This window comes from Lytechinus variegatus, chromosome 5 (assembly GCF_018143015.1).
Source record: "Lytechinus variegatus isolate NC3 chromosome 5, Lvar_3.0, whole genome shotgun sequence".
Lineage (NCBI taxonomy): Eukaryota > Metazoa > Echinodermata > Echinoidea > Temnopleuroida > Toxopneustidae > Lytechinus > Lytechinus variegatus.
The window spans coordinates 27,860,413-27,873,525 of record NC_054744.1 but is presented as its reverse complement, the minus strand read 5'-3'; the positions used below and the strand labels follow the sequence as shown (position 1 = coordinate 27,873,525).

The 13,113-nt window shown below is 36.4% G+C and overlaps 1 protein-coding gene across 1 annotated transcript in view; it reads right to left on the bottom strand.

Annotated features, from left to right (window-relative positions):
• LOC121415392 (stAR-related lipid transfer protein 5-like) overlaps positions 1 to 13,113 on the bottom strand; it is a 63,111-nt gene that overhangs the window by 10,424 nt on the left and 39,574 nt on the right. The window contains exons 5-6 of the mRNA XM_041608591.1: positions 5,401 to 5,548; positions 1,129 to 1,343 (exon numbers count right to left, since the gene is read on the bottom strand). Coding sequence (XP_041464525.1) covers positions 1,129 to 1,343; positions 5,401 to 5,548 — 363 coding nt within the window. The remainder of the gene's footprint in view (positions 1 to 1,128; positions 1,344 to 5,400; positions 5,549 to 13,113) is intronic.

The window sequence follows — 13,113 nt, the reverse complement described above, 5'->3', positions numbered from 1 at the left end:
TTTTATAGGAGAAATTTTTGCCGGGTGTATTCGAGCGTGGCGATCGAATGGCATTTAAGGGAATAGGTAAGTATGGCGTATCTGAAGTAGATTTCGTCACTTCCGTCGGGTCTTTTTTCCAGCAATATTAATTCACTGTCCCACGTGTGCCTATCTGTGTTGGTGATCTTCATTGTGAACATTTTTCAGCGTAGATTTCAAGATTTCACAAAGCTCAGTTATGTAACTGTACCAGATCTAGATCCTCGATGATATACTGACAATTAAGCCTGGTTTTACAGACTTTTTCATGAAATCAGTGTTTACTGCAACTACTTCTCTTTAAAAACGGGAGCTTGAACGTTGGGTGAGAGAACAATACAAATTCAATAAATCTGTGAATAAGCAAACTCAAAAGCGTTTTTCATGACATACTTTCGTGTGTGAACAGAAAGCCGTGTCGAACCCACATGACCTAGGTCAAACACGGCATATCCCGTATACGTTTATTCTACTTCCGTTCGTCATCCGCGGGCAGGGTCGAACTCGTCTTTTTTGTTTCAGTATAAACGCGATCACAGTTACCCTCTTCGCAGCGTTCGACACTGCCTGAGGATTCAACACACGGGTCGTGTGTAAACAGGTTAAAATGTGTTTTGTGCATGCAGAAAATACTTCTCGAACTTTTGGAGAGTTGGCAGGGGGAACATACTCGAAATTGTTTCCATCGTCCTCACTCTTAAGCGGGAAAACCGAGAGGAAACGCACCCAAACTGAGATAAGTACCAATCACAGAGGTGACACGCCTGTTCATGTCAATGGAGTCTCTGTTCGTACGACTTTAAATAGTGTACAAATAACCCACATTTTGGACGAGCCAGACGGGTTTCATTTAATTTCTGTTATGGATTTAGGACTTATTATTTATTTCGGACGTATATTTGCCGACGTAAAACGTTGAACGATAAAATACGTCGTCGGCTCGTTGGTGCTCTGAAATAAAAGTAAGATGATGCTATAGTTACACACACAAAACCCCCTACTCCAGAAAGAACAAAGCCATTATTTCGGATGGCACAGCAATGGTCGATTTTAGGGACTGTTCGATTGTGTGGCTTAAAGTAGCATAAGAAACCGGCTAGGACGTACCCTTCTATAAGAGCGCAGAAAGTGCCCCCGTGGTAGTTGATCCCTCTGACGCAGTCGTCCTTTGGCGGTATATCTTTCCTTTCGACACTCCGGGAACTGGTAGCTAATATCCCACGATTCTCGTAGTTCCTGACCGTGATCAGATCCACGAAGTCACGTGATGCGATCAGGCCCATGGCGGCTTTGTACGTTGCTGAACGAGCAATGATGAGATGCTATGGGGGAAGGGATATCAGGAAACAGAAATAAGTGGATGAAATTTTCAGGGAATGAAAGAATACGAATAAGAATAAGAAGAAGAAAAGTAGAAGGAAAAGAAGAAGATAGATGAAATAACAGCAAGTAGCATGAGGAAAAAGAAAATAACAAAATAAGGATGACGAAGTAGAAGCCATTATAGCAGTAGTGGTTGTATATAGAAGTTGCATAGTGCACGCGAAGAAAATAAAAAGGTAGGGAAAAGGTGGGAAGGGAAAAAAGAAGAATAAAGTAGAGAGGTAATACGTTGACAGAGAAAAGTGGTAGAAGATATTGGAAGTTATCGTTATAGAAATGTAGATAATGAAAGATACAGAGGATGGGAGACAAAGGAGGAAATAAAACTATGATAATTAATAAAATTGGAAAAGGTATAATTTTGTATAATAATTCACACAACGCAATTCCACTCGGAAACATATCGTTATTTCATTTTATTTTTTTGAATGCACACCTAGATATGCTTTTAGCATTTCAATTTATTTGAATGCAGGATAAAAGAGCATTCTCGATTGAATGCTTTGCTCACGGGCATAGGTGCCTCGATGGGAGATCAAACCCCGGACTTGGAAAGTTAGACCACTCGGCCATGGCGCCTCTCAGAACGGATGCAATTAAATCGTAAATCTTGAAAGAGGCAGACACACCTAGAAAAATAAGGATAGCATGCCATCACCAGATAGGTAGATAGACTAAGAAAGATCGATGGAGAATTATATATTTAGATACATAGATAGATAGATAGACAGATAGATAGATAGATAGAAAGATATAGCAGACAGATACATGTAGGTGTAGACTGGAAGATAGAATAAGACATAATGAGAAAGCAAAGAAGAATTGCGATCGTATTCCCCTATATACAGTCCAAGAGTTCAAATCCATAATCACTTCTATAATTCGTTTAGTGGGAAGGGCAATCCCCTCTGGACCCGTCCTTTATTGGCAACATATAATTGTATCAACACCAACCTTACAAAAGCTTTAAAGTGGCATCGACTTGACGAGATGGCTACAGATTTTTATTTTGCCATGTTGACGTAATACCGCGGTGTGTTGGCTCATTTGGTAGAGCGTCCGTCTCACAACCGGGAGGTCGGGGATCAAGTCCCGACAGCGTTAGACCAATAATATATAATAACGTCGGCCTTATGCCAAAAGGGCCTTAACTGCTTTTGGCCATTCCGAGATAATGGCGTTTATAAAGATTTTGGCCTCTCTAATAATCAAAAGTTTGTGGTCGTTTTTTTGCTTTTGAAGCAAATTTCGATAAACGTGTTAAGTTATTAAGTTTTACATGAAATGTGTTAAATTTATTATAAAATATTCAGAACCCCTAAAATCGGGTTAAGGCCCTTTTGGCATAAGGCCGACGATAATAGATCTCAAGGTCAGCAGGGGATAATGTGAAATATGTATAATAAAGGGGAAATCTGAAAATTTGTGTATAAAACAAATGGAGAGTTGTCCACAAAGTCGGCCATTTTGAAGCACGTTTGCCAATTTGAGGATCCCCCTAGAAAGTTCAACAAGACTTTTTAAATGTCCATAACTTGCTTATTTCATACCCAATTTTGATGAAACTTATTTAAAACCGTTTGTCTAATTGTCCTTTTTCCAATAAGATTACTTGCTTGGGTTTTGGTTTCCTTTAATCAAGTCGACTCTGCAAGATAAAATCATATCTCGCCAACTTAAGGGGCCAATGGAACTTTAAAGCTAACTAAGCGATGACTTTAGAAGTCTACCACAAACTTATGGCAGCTTTACCCATTTAGCTCTTCAATAAGATGATAACAAATAGCTTCCATAGCTTCCAGCAATACATATGATAGAGGAATGCGCACCCTAAAACATGCATTACACGTGTGACAGGAACATACGTCAGATGCTCTAAGATAGAGAAAAGCTTGCTGTCTTGAGTGAAAGAATTGGCTACGATTCAAATATCATAATAGAAAAAATCAAATAGTCCATTATCACTTATGACTTCATTTAAACTTAAATGTCATAACCCTCTAATGTAGATAAAACAAGAATTATGAGGTAACGATTGGTCTGATGTTTTGCTAAACACGTTCCAGGTAACAGCCACATTGGTAAAGAAAAAAACAACAACAAAACGTAACAGGAATCTTCATTCATATTGCCCATTCTAGAATCGTATCTCCCATCAACTTTCTCATTATTGGCGAACATTGAAAAACTTGTCAATGACCCCTTCATCGGAACTATACAGAGCCATCTTCATCGGAACTATACGGAAGAATGTTTGCTAAAGTGGGGCTGACTCATCCCTGAGAAGGTGAAAAATAGAGGGAAATTGAAAGAAGGAGAAAGAAAAATGTTTGTACGGGATCTTGACATAAATGTGAGCGTACTTTGCACTGTCTGCGTACTAGATTAGTCTACTACTCAAGGCCAAACCATGGCATCCGTGTCTTAAAAAAGACTTGGGGAAGCATCTCGACATCGAAGATTGCTAATCCAAGCACAAATGCGAGAGATCGGGAGCTTCTTTGCGCACGCAATTAGATTATACGACGAATCCCTAATCTACGAAAATTGATGAAACTAAAAACCATACATCAGAGCTGGTCGAAGGAGGAGAAAAGGGCAGCTAATGAGAAAGAGAAGGAAGGGAAGGAAGAAGACAGAGTTAAATGGAAGAGGGAGTGTAAGATGGGATGAAAAAGGGAATACAGGGCCCCGTCTTATTAATTTAAGATAGGTTCATAGAAAATCATATTAGTATCTTAAACCTCCTCACTACATAATTCAAATCAATCGCAATGTCAATTTCATAAGAGTCTACCAAAATTCTGTCAAATTCTTTGTAAGACTGGGTCGTGATCGGGTAAAAGATTTAATGAAGGCGGAACTTTTCTTCCTAAGGGAGAGAGAAGGGCAGAAATTGTGGAAAATAAAGGACTGATAAGCAGGAGGGGAAAAAGAGAAAGAAAAAAAATAACAAACAGAAAAAAGAGAGAAGGAAAGAAAGAAACAAAAAAGAAGGAAAGAAACAAAGAAAACAAATAAAAAAGGAACGAAATAAAGAAAGGGAGGAATAAAAAAGGAATAAGGAGATAAAACAGAAGATGGATACTGGAGATAGGAGAGGAATGGCAATAACCCCATCCAAACTTCCCTCGCTTTGTGCGATCGATGACATACGCAAGATGTATTTTGGTTTATGAAAATGATATATTACCGCTGGCCTAAATGAGAAGAGCAGCCGCGGCGATGTTCGATGAAAAATCCTTTTTGATTTAATTCAGAAATATTGGGCGAATGCTTTCTGCAGATCATACATGAAATGTCATGTCTGATGACTCTGGTCATAAGGGTAAATAAAGCAAGGAGGTATTTTTATTACTCCTTTGGCAAACTGTGCTAGCTGAGTAGCTGTAGTGACTTTTATCTCTAGTCGGGTTCACGGAGTCGTTGGCCGTAGACACAGCTGGCCAACATACGACCCTCCCGGTTGTGCTTTTAGAGTTCAGTAGCTAGGCATGTTTCTCCTACCAATTAATCATTGTTCTTTCTGGATGACAGCACAATTCATATATTAAAGAAACCATATAATATGCATTTGTACCCACACCAAGCTCCTTGCGCATACCCTCTCGCTATACACGCACACCCACACACACAAACCCCTCAACATCTCCCGAAAATTCGCAATTGGTTTGAAAGAGAACCATCATTAATGTTTTAATGCTTTGATTAATATACCCTACAATATCCCCTCTTTAAAATAACTTATTTCCTCATGTCACATAATTTGACCGCAAACAATAAAGAAACTATTTTTGGGGCCTCGATCGTCATATCCCCCAGCCACTAAAGCTCGCAATTCGCACTCGATTTCTCGGCACACATTATTTTTTTTCGCCCCTGCCTTTAACCCCCAAAATTTCGGTTTGCCTCTACTTCAAAGTAAAAAAAATAAATGATAATAAAGCAAAAATATCGCCCTCTTAAAAAAATAATATAAAGAATAGTCATAATTACGTCATTTATACGTTCGATGACTTTTGAAGCTTTGACGTTCTTGTCCCATATGCCTCTCAGACCCTTTGGTAGTTGATGTTCACTTGTTGGAAGTATATATTGGATGATCTTCTCTGGCGTAGCATCTAGCGTACATTCTGCTCTATATCTGTATAGGCGTTATAAAACAAAATAACAGAAATATAATAAGACGAGAAAAACATTCTAGCCTCCACAAGACAATACAGTGGTATATCGTTTATGCATTAATAAAAAATTAAATCTATGAAAAAATTATTTTGCAGCTGCGCTTCATGGAATCATTTATCTGACATTTTTTTGTTCAAGATTCTTAGACTCCAAAGTTTAATATCGCCTCTATGCATAAAAAAGTAAATAATATGTTTAAACAAAACAATGTTTGGCCTTGCAAAGCTCCTAATTTTTCTAAATCCAGCATTGATACTTTAATTCCCACGTCTATACCCCATTAACAAAGCTCGTAAAACAGCAATTAAATATCCCTGAAATGGCTATTCACCTCGCCAATTTCTTTTCGAACGCGCTCTCAATCGAAAGCTTACATCAGATATTGTTGATTCCTAATTATCATACTAAATCAGCCTTGTACTCGAGAGGAGCATCGCCAATGAACAATAAAACTGTAAACGCTTTTGGAATCGCCTTTAATGAAAAGCAAGGCTATACTATTCAAAGGTATACTGTAATTATGATGGTAGCGAAGGCCTAATTGTTATAATTGAACGTTTTGTAAGAAAATGGATGGTAGAGTACGATTAAGCAAGCACGAAGGTTAACGATCCACTTATTGAAGAATAATATCGCATGCATCACTTGTCAAATGTCTTCAGACAGTTGTGGTGCTAAACGAATGGCGAGGCAGTGGTACCGTTCATTGTGTACACACTGCGTAGATTCGTACAAGTTCATCAGGGAAATAAAGTTGTGCCTTCGGCTTATCAGAACCCCGTTAGCCGTGTAAGTGACTACAATGATACCTTAATATAGATCAGTCTTCTTGCTATTTTTTCAACAAAGATTACCTCACGGTGGTAAAATGCTTAAATTTCTAACAAAATACATTATTCGAGCAAAGTAATTGCACTAAAGTGTCAGACTTTGTCACCATATTTGGCTCAATGAAGACTACACTCGGCCAAGATTACTGGCATATTAAATTGTCAGTGGCCTACACCATACTGTGGCTCAACGAGAGAAACGAAACCAGAATTCAGAAATATCAATCATTCAATTTCATGATTACGTAATCAAAAATCAATTTTATATATTTAAGATGCATTTTATAGAGCTATAATAGATCCATATCTTTGATTCACGAGAAACCATATTCAGGAAAAAGAAGGGGACAAAGAGATTGTGTTCGTTTCAAGCAAAGTTTTCATTTAAAAATAACACTTAACAAATTAATTTTCGCTTTTTACTTACCATTACCAAAAAAAATGGAGAAGGCTTAATAACTTGATCAACACCAGAGCAAAGTGTTGGATATGTATGACGATGCCAACTCTGATTATGACTGCTGCCAAGCAATCAAGCAGTAACATCTTATTTGTTTCATGATTTAAGGAAACGTTACCACTTTTAAGAAAATCTTATATGTGGAGGAAAAGTTAAGTTGATGAATTATACACCAGTGAAAAGATGATAACCTTCATTATACAACGATCCGAATCTAATACCATGAAAATTTTACCACATAAATATTTGCTCTAGAAATACTTAAATTCGTAAGCCTCGGATATTGACTTTTTCAAAGCCATTTGCACTACATGCAGTTCAGGATTCTATGACGTCAATATTTTGTTTTGTGTGTCGGGAATATGCCATTTTTTCAGTGAGATTACAAAAAAATGTAAACAATTTACAAAGAATTGTGTAATTGAAAAAAAAATACAGGGATGGGAGAAAATCTATAATTTTTTGATCGCCTCTGATTTGCTTGATAGAATACAATGTCTATGAACTCCATTGTTTCATTCCTTGAATTTGGATGGAGCCGCCTCACAAGCGAATAATCCAGTTTGAATGACAAAAACAAGTTTAACAGGAACATTAACAATCACTGCGAGCCGTTTTTCTTTTCATTATCTAAAATGATAATAGTCATCAAACGAAACATTCTTTTCGAAACATATACACTTTCGTGACATTTTGAGAATGTTCTGGAATCGTAATCCGCGGATGATTAAGTAGGTACGATACAAATAATCTAGGATTTGAAAGCATACGTCAATCGGGATTAGTGCAGTATCGTGATAGATATTCCCAGACGAGAAAATTAAAAAGTGTGCCCTTGACATTCGACGGATCACATTGATCGTGGGATTAGTTAACCTTGCCTACAAATTTGATTTTTATTACATTGAGATAAACATTATTTGGTTTTTCCTCATTCCGGCACTGTTATATATTATTTTCATTTCTTATGAAAAACCCTTTGTTTATAATTTCTGTTCTTTTAATTTACCCATGGGAGCACATTAATTGTCTTCTTACTTATTCCCATATAATCATGTTGTGGTTACAAATATCCAAGATAACCGTTATCCCATATATGCAATTATTCTACTTTTTTGTCAACACATAAAAATTATATCATTAATTTCACATGTTACTTTTATACGTTTATTGATACTGTATGTATTTCATATTTTACTTTGTAAAAAATTCAGCCTTTGGCTACGATCACATTTTGAATTTCAATTTAAAGAAAATCTATCCAATATTGTTTATAAAATGGGAATGTCAGCATAATTACTTAAATTGTAGCTAGGATTGGAAACACGATTTCAAAAACTATAGGCAAAATAATCTCACCACTCTCTCATGAATTTTCTGTCTATTGATTAAGAAATATTAGCTTCTGAAATGGATGTGAAAACTATTGACTATAAACATTCTAAAACAATCAAACCCACCCACACACAACGTTCTCTATCAAACGGAAAGACAGGATATACATTTTTTTTATTCAGTGGAGCGTGCCCCTTGCACGCCAATTCTTTATCTTTACTGGAAATTGACTAATACTTTTATTTTTCCAACATTGACATACCCTGATCAAGTGGTTGAGGAGAGCTTTTTATCTCATAACTTTGCCACTCAAGCAGACACATTTTGGGCCTTTGCTTGTAATTGTGATCTTTAACTTTACAAATGAATAACCGTGCCCTAGCCACAAGTTAATGTAATTGCAAAAGTCAAGGCATGTATAAATTAACATACTCAGTCTTTCTCGCAGAGACAAGGAAAAACATAGAGAAAAGGACGGAAGAAACAAAAGTTTGCCGTTGTTACATCATGCAAATGGAAGAATGGCGCCTCCGTCGCGGCGCCACGACAATCCAAGCACAAAACACAAATGCACATGAACTTGAAGCATAAAAAGAAGAATTAGATGTACTTTACAACTGTCATCAGTGCCAGAATTACTCAAGTTGGGAACTTTTGTTCTGATACGTGGCTATGGTGAATTTTGATTATTATTAGACTTATTAAAGCTGACGGGTCCTTGTATACAAGTAAAACACATCATGAATTGTTATCGGTGAACTGGTTTTCATGGTTCCACGGTGTACTGGCTTAAAGGTATAATCTTGTGTGTGGAGAGATGGGGGTTGTGAGGATGTGTGTGTGTGTGGGTGCGCGTGCGTGTGCGTGGGCGTTTTTTTTTCCATAACAGTATGGGCGTGAGCGTATATTGATTGTACGGTAATTAAGGAGAGAAACCCGAACGAGGTCTAACCAGTGCAAACCGTTGCTTAAACATGTGGACTACTATCAACATTCTGAGAGGAGGTGGGAGGTTCAACTTTGCACCTTTAAAAGGTTCAACCTAATGTCACACAGGGAGCGACTTTAAGAGGATGGTGCAAATTGGAACCTTCCTGGTCTTGAAGCACCTTCATTCTAGGTGCAACTTTGCACCCATGAAAGATGTTCCTTTTCCTGAAAGTGCTCAGTTGAACCATGGTACCTGTTCCATTCTTTGGGTATATTGTATTTTTGTTGGTTGTAAGTCATTTAAGATATTATTTCGAAAGGGAACCTCTATACTCTAGATGGAAGCCCTGAACATAGCATTGGGAATACATGTTTGTTTTTCTCTGAAACTGATGAACAATTAAAACGATTTAGGATTATCAAAAATGGTTCATGAATTCACATATCTGTATTTCCAGAAGATTTCGTTTTTTAGCCTGCATATTGCAGAATTTACCCAAACTGTGTGTGATTTCAAGTCAGTGTTGACCTTTTGGTGTTGGTGTTAGGTTAATTTTTACACGATTATAACACCAAACATAAAGTTATGATTCCCGAAAACTAGGGGAAGCAATCTAAATTTCAACACCAACACCAAGGCCAACACTGGACTTGAAATCACCCTATAGGTGCGCTCAATAATTACTCATTGATCATAACAGGAGTTGAGCGCAGGTGAGCAACTCTGTGCATGCTTCTTCCAGGGGATCTGTTCACACGACAGAGCTAAAACTGAAGTTTTGACAACAAAATCAATGGGCGATCATTTGAGCAAATATTAATGGACTTACATAAAACATAAATTCAATCAACAATCATCCTTCTAAAGATTGTTCAATAAAACAGGAATCAATAAGAATAATCTGAAGAAAAAAAAAGCTTGACATAATATTATGACGACACATTGCGCCCATATCAACCTAATTGCTATGGGGGTATACATGCGAAATTGTTTCTCAATAGGCGGCACACTGTAAATGCCTTTTTGTTATTACTTTATCATCATAGGCTCTCATATTTTTGAAAAATAAGTAAACTTTTGCTTGTATTTTGTTCGTTCAAAAAAAAGAAGAAAAATCTGATCTTTCTATTGATTAGGTTTAGTATACTATTCATATTTTTAACATTTGGTGTTCATAACATGTTGATTTTAAACGAGATCTTGGAAATGTTATCGATTATTTGGGGTTGCCAATTACTTTCAACATTCATTATTTGTGGCCCTCATGTTCGCCAATATAGGTTGGCGGTAACCCCCATACTTGCGCTATAAAGCGAGCAGCAGGCAGTGTTCATCCCAACTGTATGTTCCGAAGCATTGAAGGGATTTCATACTTGATTAAGCCTGTGGCTGAGTCATCGGATTCATCAAGAAGCCTCACCAGATTTTTTGTTAGAAATGCCATGTAGGCCCATGTAGAATTCACTGCGGGATAATGAACATGCGAGGTTGTATATACGAATAGGCCTTTGATTTGATTCTGATGAACAGAGATGAAAAGGGAGGAAGGATTGTGAAGATCTTTTATACGAAAATACCATCCCACCCCTGTCCCCTGTTTTTTTCTCTCCAATCCGTTCATCTCTTTTTATCTTCCCATATATCTTTTACATATGTATTCCTAATGATGCATCTCTATTGATGTATATATATGTATATATAACGGGGCTATATGATAGATATATGGAAAATAACCGTGATAAAAAATGAAGCTGTTTCTGTTTCAACTTCGTTACAGCTAATGTTGGTGTTTTTTTTTAAATATTTTTTTAAAAAGACATCTCTGTATATATCTATACAATTGTCCTCATATCTTTCAATCTAAAATTGATCCATCTAGTCATTTTCTGTCTTCATATAAGTATATTTCTCTCTACATATCCATTTATGGATCTATATATAATCTGTCTATCTCTTCATCTTACCCCTTATCTAAATCTCTTCATGTACTGAATGTCTGAAGTTGGGTCGTATACGGATCCTAAGCATAAAAAAGATACGTTCTTGGTACACAATGTGAATGTATAAACGGGAAGACAAACGAATTTCGATGAATACAGAGATATAGGAAGACTGCTGACTTACCATGCTTACTGCGTAACCCAGTTAACGTGACCTTACGATAGCACTGCACGCGAAATCAACTCAATTCAATCCACGTAATGATGTATTACGTACACTTTAAAAATGATGTTTAAAATTTTAAGCACGTTGTTTAAGCCCATCACTCTAGCAACTATCGTTTAAACTTTTGCAAGAAAAAAAAGTTTAAACAACTTGCTGTTAGAGTGACAGGCTGAAATAATGTGCTATTTTTTTGTATTTCAATACATGTTATTAGCACCAATCTGAAAGTCGTAAATCGGCATACTTACAATGAAGTACATTATTTTACCAGTCGTTATAAGGCGATATAAAAAACCCCAAACAAAACACAATAGTTATGTATGTACCAAAAAGAATGTATGCACTGCAAATTTGGACAATTAATTGCATCTGCCCAGAATATTGAAAATGTGCTTATTGCACTTCAATTTGTTTAAAAAACAAGTAATCTAACAGTTTCTGTATATTCCAGAAACCCATTTCCAATTATTGTTTAAAGTAAAGGTGGATTTTTGGCAAAAGTAACCCTTTCTTGGTTTTAAGTTCAGATTGTCAGAGGACCAATTTACTATGCATGATACAGCTGACGTTGCAACACGGACATAATTTTTTAATGAAGGAATAACAAATGCCGACATATTTTTTAAGATCTTATCGATACATTTAAAAGATGGTAAAAAATTATGTTGACATACATCATTGAACATATAGAAAACTAATATTGGGCCTACCTGTCTGCCTTGAGGCACTTCATCATATAAGGAGGCATTGAGCGGATTACAAACAATTATCTGAACTCACTTATGCAAAGTACGGCATTAAATTAAATTAATTTCGAATCGGAATATTGTGGTCAAAGAAATCGAAAGAAATGGATAAGTCAATGCAACCAATAACTGTTTTGAAATGGTAAAACGGCAGATAAAAAACGGCAATAATGAAAGCTCATGAAGAAGAGGAGGTCGATTTTTGGTTAGATATTTCATACTAATATAAGGCTTCGTAATCAACATTCCCACTTTCTCTTTTATGATTAAACTAATTCGAATACAAGTCTATTCAGTATAAACACTACAAAAGAATGCACTAACAATGTTAGAGTAGACTGAGATAATTTTCAAATTAAAATAAGCAATTCAAGATTAACAGACAAAAAAAAGCTGACAGACGGCCTCGACATGTAAGCGGGCAAGACGGGGAAATCAATCTTGTTACAGGTCGTCCCTTTCAATCTGAGGAAATATGAGGACGGACAGAATGTTATTAACATTCCCAGGATATTATGAGCTTGTATGGATTAAAAATAAAAGTAATACAAATAATTTATTTCGAAGAAATTGGGATTCCACTTTCCCTCCTAGATGATCAACCTCAGTATCTACATCAATTAGGATAACTTCTCATTAAGTCTAACAGCTTGCCGAGGAACCATAATCTTTTCGCAGAAAGCACGGAATTTGATAGTATATTTGATTAACTTTGATGTTTAAATTCGCCCACTTTTCATGGTTTTCCAATCTCATATTTTTGCACGATCATTGTTTTCCGAGAACTCGAGAAGAGAAACGAAAGCTTGCCAAATTCATGAGCCGACCAAGCACGTTTTGAAGGATTACCTGATCATGTATGTATGCTACCCAATTAATCCATCATAATATTCAAAATATGAAACTTTCATCGTGATTATGGTGGGAGCTAGAGGCTAAAGACCCCTAACATTCTCAAAGGAATTTGATTTTTACTTATTACTTGTGTCATATCAATGAAATAACAAATTACTCCCCCACACCTTCCGTTTTTTCCTTTTGTTTTTAATTGCTAAT